At 34.7% G+C, this 13,527-nt stretch overlaps 1 protein-coding gene across 2 annotated transcripts in view; it reads left to right on the top strand.

Moving 5' to 3' along the window:
- LOC138694622 (cytochrome P450 4c3-like) overlaps positions 1-13,527 on the top strand; it is a 123,409-nt gene that overhangs the window by 99,129 nt on the left and 10,753 nt on the right. For both annotated transcript variants that reach the window (XM_069818540.1, XM_069818539.1), the window contains exon 2: positions 2,318-3,490. In XM_069818540.1, the coding sequence (XP_069674641.1) occupies positions 2,411-3,490 (1,080 nt within the window). In that variant the 5' untranslated portion in view covers positions 2,318-2,410. The remainder of the gene's footprint in view (positions 1-2,317; positions 3,491-13,527) is intronic.

The following is a 13,527-nucleotide window of genomic DNA, read 5'->3' on the forward strand; positions in this document are numbered from 1 at the left end:
CTCTTCCTCCGAAATATTTTGCACCAGTTGATTTCTGATGTTCGCCTTGCGCTTCGCTTAATGATGTGGCTTCAGCAGGACGGCTTTCCGGCTCACTTTTCACGTAGCGCGCGGCGAGTTATTAATCGCTTATTTTCCATGGGGGGGATTGGAAGAGGAGGACCAGTAACTTGGTTGGCCCGATCTCCAGACTTTGTTCCAAATGACTTCTCCCAGTGGGGGAGAATTAAAGACGTGTTCTGTCAGGTGCGTCCAACAACTAGAGAAGACATGAAACAAAGAATTGGAGCAGCCTGTGGGTATCTCAGGTTTGCTGAAATGCTCCGTATAATCACGGATGTTATAAGGATATCAGAACGTTTTTTAGCACAGGGTGACGGAGATATTGAACGATTACTATGAAGAATGCCCATATATTAAAAACGCATATATTTTCTCAAAAGGTACCATTTTTGTTGCTTTGTGAGTAAACAGTAAAAGTTAGAAAAAAAGTTTTGTTAAAATTATACTTTTTAAAAGTAGTTTTCAATGGTACCTTCAATTACCCATGTTCTCATTTGAAATTTAGAAGTTGACCACACGTACCCCTACTTCTGGTTTGTTACGATGGCACTACCATCAATCGATTCTTTATATAAATTTTGGTTATCAAATTTTTATGAACAACCAGTATCGTATAGTTGTCGAGAAAAAAGGCTGTTATGGATGGTCTAAAACGCCCGGCATACTTTGTATTCCGAATCAATATAAGCGATTATTTATTTTAAGCAATACATATTTTCAATATTACATTTACTTATTTTATTTTATACGTTAGAAAATACGTAGGAATAACTTATTTCAAAGTAATATAAGAAGGAGGAATGTCCGCTAAGACGACACCTATGTACACAATTGTATTTTCTAAACTCGAACGCTTTATAGGTGACGTAAGGCAATAAAAGATTTGAGTGAAAATTATGTAAAAAAAGTATGTATTTGCAACCATTTAATTGGGGAATAACGTGTTATATATACAATTGCACTAAAAACAAATATTGAATGAGAAAAAATGTGGTGCAGTACTCATTTAATGACCCACATATGTAACATATGAAGTCGAAAAATATTTCGGACAATGAGGATAGAATCCGTCATCCGCACAGTTCTGTCGTCAACAGAATTTGTTTCATAAACTTCGGCGTATTGTTTAAAAACTACGTGTTTTGGTATGTGTCACGTGGTAGTGCGGTAACATCAAATGCAGGTTATTTCGTCTACGTAGTAGCACTATTTTATTCAGCGGCTATTTACATAGCATATTCAATCTAGTAGGGAAACGGTAAAAAAAATGTTGAAAAATCCATCCTGAAAGAAACAGAATTATTTCACGGGCCGTAAATGTACAACACGGAACCCACAACCAGAACAGGAACCGCAGTAGCACCGAGGAAGATTACTTCGTCTAAAATAAGTAAGACAAGTGATTTATTCTTATTAAGAAATTGAAAACACCCACTCGAATGGAAGACGTAAGGTATTTACTAACAGAACAAAAGAAAATATACTGTCAGGAACATATGGTTACTGAGACAAACGTAATTTATATTCCAATGGTTAGTACTTCATAGAAATATTCTTGGCATAATATAGGCTAAACTAAACTAGTTGAATAAACATAATTGTGTAATGTAATTGTATTTTGACCTAACTAGTCTAACTTCTTATAACAATTTATTTTTAAAATATACCAGGCAAAAACGGTAAGTCGAAGGACTGAAGGGAAAGTTCTTGTGTAACCCAAAAGAGTTTAATTAAAAACCCAATTATGTATTCCATCTTTGTTATAATCTAAACTAGTTTAAAGTCGTATAACGACTGTTTTATGAAATTGTGAAAGTTACGACAAAATTATGTTATAAAATGAACGAGCCTAATCAAAGATGATTATTTATTATATAACATTATAATAACCAAATTGTTTATAACCTAAACTAGATTAAAGTCTTATAACGACTGACTTATGGAATTGTGTAATTTACGAGAAAATTCTGTTATAAGATAAACCTATCTAACTAAAGAAATTCAAATATATAATCTAATATTTGTTACAATCTAATCTAACTAGTCCAATCTGGTTTACCGATTGATTCGTGTATTTTTAACAGGTGAAATGGTCAAATGAATGTATTGCAGGTTGCCAAAATGTTCTAACTGCAGTGCAATTTTACCTTAAAGTCATTGGTTCAGTAGATATATTAAGTTGCACCGTAGGAAATGAAGTACGGAAAAAATGCGGTATGTATGTTTTGGACGTATATTCTTTTATATTTTTCAGACCTACAACTACAGTCAGAAAAGAGCATGGACTTGAATACAAGCTAAGTGAATAAATAAACTTCACACTTCAGTACATCTACTTCATCACAAGATGTGGATAATTGCGGTATCGTTCTTTGTTGTTTGTAGTGTTGCTTTAATTTATATAACACTGAGAAATAATCGTAAGATTAATCTGATATCTACGTTACCTGGACCATCTTTATTTTCTGCTCTAAAAATCGCTTTCATCATTGGATTTTGTGACTACAGTCAAGTTTTTAAAATCGTTAAAGACTTATTTGATACCTACGGATCCATCTTGAGCGGATGGTATGGACCGATACCGGTGATACTACTCAAAGATCCTCAACGTATTGAAACGTTATGCAAACAAGATAAAGTCTGGAGGAGATTTCCAGACATAATGGATAAAAAAGTTTTGGAACCAATATTCAAGACCGGATTATTAGCAATTGAGGGTGAAGTATGGAAAAGACACAGACGTATTCTGAACAATGCATTCCACAACAACATTCTGGAAAAATTTGTGAATAACTTCGATAAAAACAGCAATATCCTAGCGAATAGAATAGAAGAGTATGCGAATGGCAATTTTCAAGCACTACAAGTTCTTTTTACTCAGTGTACAATTGACACTATTGTTGAATATCTATTTGGATATACGGTGGATACTCAAAAGAGGAATGATATTGCAATAGTAGAAAACCTCGAAGGTGCAGTAGAGATTATGTCAAGAAAATTATTGAAACCGTGGATGTTAATTGAAATAATATTCAACATGTCAGAAGCAAGTCGGAAACAAGCATCTATTGCCTCCTTCCTTCATGGTGTGGTCAACAAAGGAATTGACTACTTTTTAACTCAACATGAAACAATGACACAGAATGGAGAGAACAAAGAGGAAGACGTGAGGACAAAGGAAAGATTGACCGACATCCTAATAAGTTCTTCAGAACTGAGTAGGGACGATGTTATTGGAGAAATAACTTCCATTACAGGTGCAGGAGCGGAGACCAGTTCAACAGCGTGTTGTTTCGCATTGGCACTACTTTGTGAAAATCAAGATATCCAAGAAAGAGTTATGAAAGAACAAATAAAAATATTTAATAAAAATATGCATGCTCCAGTTGCAAATGAACATCTCATTCAAATGACATATCTCGAACAGGTAAGTCCATATAAAATGTAAGTATCATTTATGTGCATGCATTTATATTGTACTGGCAGTAAATTTGTTGCATGATTATTGTAAATTATTTTTAAAGTCCTATATTCTCGAATTCTAATACGGAAAACTACGGTTATGTTTTTTGCAAAGAGACATGGTTAGCGTAACATCATTTTCCCATATGTTATGAAGAATCTGTGAAAAGAAGGCACCGTTATTGAAATGAAAGCTACCTAGGAGGAGATCATAAAAAGTTACATATGATTTTGACATTAAGAAGTAATTTGAAGTGAAAGATTTATGAACATATCTAATATCTGAAAAATTTTACCAGCACTTTTAATTACAAAGATAACAGTAACAATCTGTTACCATCAATTTTTAAGATGTTAGGTGGACAAATTAATGGTGAAGCACGATAGTCTAGTATTTCTGAACCATTATTACACTACAGTGGATGATATTTGATTGATATATTCTCAGTTCCAAATGTTTCAGAATATGTAAAGAGTAAATTCTGAATATTTTAATGTGAAGTGTTAATTTTAGTATTGATACTTGTTTATTTTGTTATAGTGTTGCTTAATTACTTAAAATAATAATCTTTGATTTAAAATTATTATCTATTGATGCGCGTGTCTCAAAACGTTCTTCAAGCATGGACATAGTTCAACTAGGTGATTCTTCAGGAAATTAATCCGGTTGTGCCGGTTTGGAACCTTGCACAAATGAATACAATTTGCATAGAATAGTTAATTGGATGGAAACTGTGAGTAGAGATGTAAATACTAACAATATATGTTCTCTAAACATTTCTTTGGTGCCCAGTAACAAAAACAAGAAAATCAAGAAAACATAATCTATACAGGTATCTAAAAAAGCAGTGAAAATTCTGCTTGCTGAGATGTTATGTCGATTCATCTTGGAATAAAAACGTTAACTGCTACAAACAAGTATTCCGCGTTCAGTAGCTAATCTCAATTCACCTCTACCTAATATGCAAACCAATAAGCGTCTTTCCATAACCTTACATACAGAATATGATGTGTTAGGTCAATATTCTCAATTGAAAGACATTGCAACCCTTAGCTACTGTAGACAGTTTGGAGGAACTTTCTAACGCTTCTACCCTTCAAAAGGAAAAAAAAAAATCCACCTCTCTGTTTAAAGAACGTTGAGAACTCTTACTGCAAAGCATATAGAATCATGTACAATCAGAATTCCTTACACAGTTGAAATTGTTCAATCATAAAAGTATAGGCATCAACATCAAATGAATTTAGATCACTTACTATGAATACTTACTTTGTTTTAGTTCGTCAGCAATATTATAACTCAGTTATAAAAATCTGAATGAAAATAAATTTTCTACTTTTATTGGAAATGTACCATACTCTGTCATTGATCAATAGACAAAAGCCAGTCTTGAAGAACTTAACTCTCCAGTTCATAAAGTAACAATACTCTTAGGAAAGACCAAACAACCTACTCCGCTTTGCGCAATAAAGCTACACTGCACAACAAAGACCAAGGTAAATCAATGTCACTCGCCGACTGAACAGTGTAAATAAAGAGATTCCTCAGTGTAAAACGTGCCAAATTTTTGGACATAAAAAGAAATACTATCAACTCGAACCACAGTGTGTACGATGCCTAGAGGCCCATCTCTCAATGCCCTAATTCTAAAACGACACCGCTTAATTGCGTGAACTGTCGACAACATCCAACAGAATTTTTCCTTTAACAGAAAATAGTGTTCATAGCTGGATTACAGCTATGAACACTATTTTCAGTTAAAGGAAAAATTCTCAAACGGTGTTCAGTTAAAACAAGCAAATCTTACTGTTATTCCCGAATCTTCGCAACCATTATTTCAACCCAAAGTAGATTCTCAACATCAAGTAAATCTGGCAATGTCTGTAGCATTTACTTCATGATTTCAGGCAAATTCTCAATCTAGGTTGTACTCAAATGTAGTGAAAGGATTCTTTGTTCAGAGTCACCGCCTCCCTATAAGTCAACAAGATCCAGAGCCTTTCCCTTCTTCACTCTTAAGTGATCTACTCTCTAAGATTATCCCGCGCATTCTCACTCTTTTGACTTCATTCTTGTCAAAAATTATAGATTACATTATATCGTCTCTTTGACCATACTTTCAGAATGGCAATAAATAATCAAGTTTCTATTCATCAGCACACTATAATCAATTGTAATACTGATGATACTAGAATGAAACGATTTTCTTTGATTATCTTCTTGTCAACACATCATATTGCGATAGCATGTGTCACAGAATCTCACATTCTTCCGAACGAAGTCTTCACTGTTCCAGGATATGAAATACTGTATATAGAAATGATAGGAATGCTGCAACTGAATCTGATCGTGTTGTCATTTTAATTAACGTAATAATACACATCATTACGTACGTCTTCTTTATAAGTCTGATATAGAAATAGTCGGAATCAGAATGTATTATATGTCAAAGTAATAATCATTTTGTACTTATAAACTCTCAAAATATTTACTAAGTACAACATAACTTGCTCTTTTATTTCCGTCAGTAGGTTTAACACTTCTTGTAGGTGGTCTAAACTCAAACCAAACATCAAGGGGCTGCAGGGTAACGAATCCAAATGGTTGTCGTCTTTATGACTGTATTAATAACTGTGGTCTCCACATTCTAGCACCGACTGAACCAAAATACTATCTATCCATATAATCCAGCTAAGCTCCCACATATCCTGGATGTTTGAATTCAAAAGAATATTCATTTACCAAATTATTAAGGGGGGCAGGGGTGAATATTTCAAAATCAACAAAATTTATCCGATATGTTTAAAATTGATCATGGATACTAAGTATATCATTAGTAATTGACATACCAAGTTTCAACTTTCTAAGTACAATAGTTCTGTAAATATTAATAATTTTATAAAACTTTATATCGTTTGATATTAAATGCTCCATGCACCACATTGTAAGAAATTTTCAATATTCCTGTTTATTTATATGTTCAGAGAAGGTATATAAATAATGATAGGTATTAGTTTATTATGGCAATAACATAGTAATACAGTTATCCTGGTTTTAATTTCATACTCTTCAAGGGCACAAAATAAAAAACTAACATCGGAATATGAAAATAAAGATAATAAAAATGAAAAAAAAACCAAATGTTCATTTTTTTCTTCTGTTTTGTTCGAAAATTTCACCTCTGCCTCCCCTTAAGAGCACGCGATTCAGATCATTAACCAGTGATGATTTCTTTCCACTTGTCTCCTAATATAACTTCTCATGTGCAACGTTTTATTAATGGTTTTGTTGAGTGGGACAAATAGTATGTTAATTGACCCTAGACACGATGTTAATCACAGCATATCACCCAATAACAGTAACAGATATTGACTATGATATTTAAAATTTTACGGACATATTATGTTGAGATGTATAATATTCTGCTGTGTCCTCCAAGCTGTCACTCACACGCAACTACTTACCATCTTCCATACTGCAATTAATTAATGGAAAATATCGAATTCGTAGACAATGACAACGAGAGAGACAACTATAGCAGCGGAAGAAGCTGAATTATCCTATACGACTAGCGTAGACAAATCTTTAACAACATCGTCAACAGTCATATCAGTCTTCCTTGTTATCTCTATCTGAACTCTGCATTAGGGCCTACTCTTTGGTACGCTACAAAGCGTATCCTGCGCGAGTCAACAGACATCTCGACACTTCGTGTTGATTCTCAAATAGCCACAGACACAGAATCGAAATGTGGTTTTTCCTGCATCTCATTATAAACATGTATTCACTCCAAAGGAGAGTTTAAATGAACAGACTACGTCTGAAATTGAAAAAGAAGTTACTGACAATATTAATAAACCAAATGTGCGAGGAGAATGTCCTATACTACTCCACAAGAACTGTCTCACTTTATTCAAAGGCTACCAAATAAAAAAATTCCTTGGTTATGTTCTTATACCCAACACTGTTTTAAAGAAGCTTACCAGAAAAGCTGTGATATATTTGACGTGATTTTCAATGTTGCCCTCTTAATTGAGTATTTTCCTAGACCCTGGAAGCTTGCTGAAATCGTTGTTTGTTTGAGAAAGTTATTCATCATCGCATTTGCAAATTTACGTTCCAAAATGAGATTACATAAGATTTTGAGTTTGGCTCTCGGCCGAAACATCCCACCATACATCAATTACAAAGATTCACTGAAAGCATTACGAAAAGCTTTGAGAGAAAAAAAGTATACTGCCTCCGTGTTTCTGTAAATTATCCAAATTTTTTAATACTATTTGCCATGATAGTTTAATACTAAAATTATAGGGTAAACATTGGTAATTTCGTGATAATTTCATGAAAATTAATTTAAAATGCAAATGTGTAAATATATTCTTATTCCGATTTTTTCATCCAAAAGACGATAATGTGCTGTAAAAATCTGGACACATGAAAGATTGGACACGTTCTTGAACAAGTGCCAAAAACCACTTTTACAACTTAATCTGAAAGGTTGTTATTTCGTGATAACCTTGGTAATTTCGTGATATTACATTGATAATTTCGTGAGAGTTAGAAGAATTGTGTAAATAATTCATTAAAGTCAAATGAAATTCTCATTTATTGTTACAAGGCTTCAAACATAGTAATTCCTTCTAATATTCATAGCAAGAAAACATAGAAATACATATCAACACATAATAAGAATGAAATCAAAGTAAAATTTAAAACGCAGCTTCATTGCCCTGAAATGATGAACACTTCTATTACGGACTTTACTATAGCCTATATTACTAGGGTAACTCCAAAAGTAATGCATAACATTTGTTTAAAAATTATATTTCTATCCTACAGCTTTGCTATTTTCACAGAATATAGATACATCCTTCAGGAACAAAATGTCACTTTTTCATATAATCTCCGTTCCTTTCAAATGCCTTACATAACCTAGGAACGAGGGCCTGTAGACCAGCACTGTAAAGGTCTGGACCAACACGTCAGAGCCACTCTTTAGCAGCGTGCACAAGGGAGTCATCTTCTAACCTCGTTCCGCGAAGGGATCCTTCAGTTTACCAAAGAGATGGTAATCGCACGGTGCCAGTTCAGGACTGTAAGGCGGTTGTTTCAGTGTTGTCTATCCCAATTTTCTGATCTGGTCTGTAGTCTTGTGACTGTCATATGACTGTGCGTTGTTTTGCAATAGCAGACATCCTGCTTCTCCCGGTATCGTCGAACACGACTCAGTCGAGCTTGAAGTTCCTTGAGAGTTGCCACATACGCGACAGAATTAATGGTGATTCTCAATCGAAAAACGCAGTAGCCATAACTTTTCCTGCCGAAGGTACACTTTTGAATTTCTACTTCTTTGGTGAATTTGCATGATGCCACTTCATTGTCTGCCTCTGTCTCCGGTCCAAAATAGTTGAGCCATGTTTCATCTTCTGTCACAATTCTTGCAAGTAAGTCATCTAGCACTTATCATTGACACCTAGCATGATAACAAATCAAACAGAAGGTACATTGAACCCATTGCGTCCCCCTTTTCTTTTTGTTATCACATCTTATCTCCAGATTTCTAAAATTCGTATTGTAATACAATTTTTAAAATAGTATAAAATGTAACGCTTAATACTCGACAAAATTTCGCCTCGAGCAGCTAAGATTTCTATCAGTAAATCTAAGCCTATATGGCGACTACAGCTGTATCTAAAATTCCAAAGACATTTCATAAAATTTCATTAAGATATACTAAATCTTTCTACCAAATATCATATGCTTACCTTTAATAATAAGCCTGTAATGTAATTACAAATATCCACAAAATTTGTACGCCTGAAAAGTCGACGCTAACTTGCTCTTCCAAACATAAAAGCTCACTGAAGCAGCTATAATAGTCACACAAAGCGTAGCTGTATGTTTCTGGAAACTGGACAACATATGCAATCCCTTGGCGGAAATTTGAATCTCGTAACACCATTGGTTAGTTCACGAAAGAGCAAAGAAAAAGTATCACGAAATAACCACTGCCACGAAATTACCAATGTTTACCCTATAGAATTAGTTTTCCTGACTATCTCACACGCATTATGAAAAAGCATTTTTTTTTTCATCTGAAAGGCAGTTCTCACGTAAAGATGGAATTAAATCAACGCTTCGTCCAATTTTAACTACCACAAGAATCTATACTGTTACCATTTCTCTTCAATCTCTTTACATATGATCTTCCATATAATTACGATCATCATACATAGCTATGTATGCTGATGATAGAGTTCGTTTTTATCCTCACTGCAATGTAAATATTGCAATTAGTACTCATCGAACATCCTCACATGAGCTATCTAACTAGTTCTCTGACTGGCGATTACTACTTAACATTACCAAGCCAAAGTTTTCTCATTAAGACCTATTCATCATCCGCCTCCTTTGGTTCTTCTAAATGAACAAGTTACACGGCTCTCTAATCAAGAAGCTGTAAAACATCTGGGCATACGAAACTTACATGAAATACCCATATACTGTAACTCGCATTGTTATACTAGCCTATTCTAGAATTCTAAAATTATACCATTTGGTCAATAAACGTTCAAAAAGTGGATTGAATTATTCAATGTTACTCTACAGTTCGCTTGTAGGACATCTTTCAACTTATGCGGCGCAAGTACGGGGGATAAAATAAGTCTCACATGCATCGCCTACAAGATCTTCAAAAGAAGTCCCTGCGAACAGCAACAAATGCCCTGTGGTTTGTGAGAAATCACCATCTGCATCAAAACATGGGAATTATTAGAATACAACAGTATATCCATTTTATGTCAAAATCTTCCTTCGAGATAGCCTACTTGTTGGCGTTCCTGGAAGTATGACATGTAACACTGGAGCAAGGTCTTGACAGCAGACTACACTTGAAAGGAAACTACCTGATGACATCTTTCTCAGAGACACAGATGATTCTTCATAAATTTCAATGACGACGACACAGAAACTTCAGTATCATATTTTTATGAGACATATGTTCCTCAGATTTCACATACATAACTTTTAATTAATTATTTTAAAATATATTTTATTAGAAGAGCCTTTATAGCCAACCTCATCATGCTTCTGTATATGAGATATGACATAACTTAAAAATGGTTTGTAGGGCCTATAGCAGGTTACTAGTCGACTAATAAATAAATTGAAATAAATATTCGATGAGTTTGAAACGGAAGGTTATCAGAATGTAATGCTGCCTTTCTTTCCAAAGTTACTATCTCTGTTTCACAAAGCTTAATAATTAAGACTGTATTAAACCTAGACATGGTTTTGTGGACTAAAGTGCCTCACTGTCACGCACATGGCGCGGGGTCATATGTATTTATTATTTATTTATTTATTTATTTATTTATTTATTTATTTATTTATTTATTTATTCATTCATTCATTCATTCATTCATTCATTCATTCATTCATTCATTCATTCATTCATTCATTCATTCATTCATTCATTCATTCTGGTGTAGTTAAGGCCATCAGATCTTTTCTCCCACACCATCAGAAATACAAAGACTATAATAGAAATAAAAAGAAAAATCACATTATAAACAAATCAAAGCCACACAAGAATATACTCAGGCTGAAGTCACACAAACTTTAGATGAGTGATTAGGTATCATAATTAATTATATCCTAACTAATAACTAACATAAAGAAGAAACTTGCAATTTTAATCTAGAGTAAAAAACACAAATCAACACTTCTAGCAATATCTAAAAGATCATTAAATAAGACAAAATTTTCCAATTTAATTTTGAATTGTGATAAACAGACCTAGAAAGTTCGTACCAAAGCAGCAGATTTCAGTTGAGTTCAGAGAGGAGTATAGAAATCACCCGCGCGTCGCGCTGCTGCCACTCACTACAGATGATACACAGTAAGTTCACAAACAACGCATCGTATCATTGTGTAGAGCTGTATACAGTGATGAATAGTTTTAAGAATATTGTTAATTTATATTAATAGTTTAGATTCTGAACAATGTGAGCTACTCTGTAAATATTATGTTATTTACGTAATGTGAATATAATAATCTCATCCTGTTATTAAATAATTATGCACACAGTGGTGTTTAACATATTAGAAAAGCGCTTTCCTCTTTGAAGAATAATAAAGCAGCAGGCTGGAATGGCCTGCCATCAGAAATATTTAAGGCTGCTCTTGTCAATGAGAAATTTGTGCAAGGGGTACAAATTGTATTTAATGATTTATTTAAGTACGGGAAATACCGGAAATTTGGGCTACATCCATCATTCATCCAATTTATAAAAATAAGGGTTCGATTGGATCTCTAGACTCATATAGAGACGTGGCCGTACTACCTACTATGAGTAAAATCTATTGTAAAATCTTATATGACAGAATTAAGGGGTGGGTGTCTCGGCATGGCAAAATTTCAAATTTTCAAATGGTTTTTATGGAAAGTCGCAGCACAGTTAACAACACATTTATTTTGGATTCACTGAAACAGAAACACATGCGCTTTCGTGGATTTTCGAAAGGTCTTCGACACTATGGAGAGAGAAGCGCTTTGGTATAAATTATGGATGAAAGGAATGTCGTGTAATATGATTAGGGCGCTTCAGGGGATATATGATAAAGTGGAATTTTGTGTTAAGTACGACATGAACAAAGTGTCTGAAAGCTTTTCCAGTCTCAGAGGTGTGAATCAAGTTTGCATACTGTCTCCCTTACTTTTTAACCTGTTTATTGACGATATAACTGAGTTTATGTTACGAGAGGACATCATAGGAGTCGTGAATATTCCAGTACTGTTATATGCTGACGATTTGACCTTGTGTTCTACAAGCGTCAATGGATTGCAGGAAGGATTTGACAAGCTTCAAATATACTCTAGGACCGGGGATTGAAGGTAAATACTGAAAAGACGAAGACTATGACCTTTAAGAACGGATGTGTTTACAGTAAAACGGAGACTTGGACATACGAAGGCCGAGCACTGAACAACGTGAAAAGTTTTGTTTACTTAGGGGTAACAATGATGGTGAACGGAAAATTGAATAAACATATTGATACTACAAAACACAGGGCATTGATAAAAGCGTTGGAAGCGCTGAAAATACGTAACAAAATCCCGGAAGTCTCTCTAAGTTTATTAGATAAAGTATATAACGCGGCAGTTAGATTTATCATTACTTATGAAGCAGAAATTTGGGGTTGGGGACGAACGGAAAAACTTAACCAGGTAAAAAGTGACTTTTTAAAACGGTTAGCGGGGGTGGGGAGAGAAACAGCTAACAGCGGAATCCTAAGACAATTCGGGCGCCATAGAGGCTCAATAGAATGTAAGGTAAATGTTTTAAAGTACTGCCTGAGGATTGTGCATGGAGATCAGTCTTTTATTAGAGCAGTCTGTTATAGGGAGCAACTGGAGAGAAGAGACCAAGTAACCTGGGCAGGTAGATTACGCAGAGGGTTGGAGGAAATAGGTACATAGGGGAAGATTGCAGGAACAAGCGAAATGTCTGCGGAAAGTCAAGAAACGTCTGAAGGATATAGACAGGCAGGTAACAGAAGGGCAATGTAGGGATAAGGTTGCTCTGGAGATTCAATCGATGATCAAAACAAATTGGGGAACCGAGTTATACCTTTATGGAGGAAGCAGAGAAGGCAGACTGGGCTTAACCTGGTTTCGTCTAGGAGGTTGGAGGGCACTTAAAATCGTCAACGAAGAGGGAACGAGAATATGTCCTCTTTGCTGTAGAGGTGAGACATCACACCATATTTTATCGGAGTGTGAAGACACAGAAGCTCTGAGGAAACGATTTCTGCCAGAGTCCTTCATTACAGCTAGAAGGGGGCACTTGGCAACACACGATGTATTAAATAACGGTAAATTCTGTGAAAGTGTAGGAAAACTTACGGCAAAATTTCGACAGCTGAGGGTGGAACTGGCCGAGGGGGATGAGGCCGAGGAAATAAGGGGAAGAGTTATTTATTAGTGTTGTAATGAGTAC

This window comes from Periplaneta americana, chromosome 2 (assembly GCF_040183065.1).
Source record: "Periplaneta americana isolate PAMFEO1 chromosome 2, P.americana_PAMFEO1_priV1, whole genome shotgun sequence".
In the NCBI taxonomy this organism is placed as follows: Eukaryota; Metazoa; Arthropoda; class Insecta; order Blattodea; family Blattidae; genus Periplaneta; species Periplaneta americana.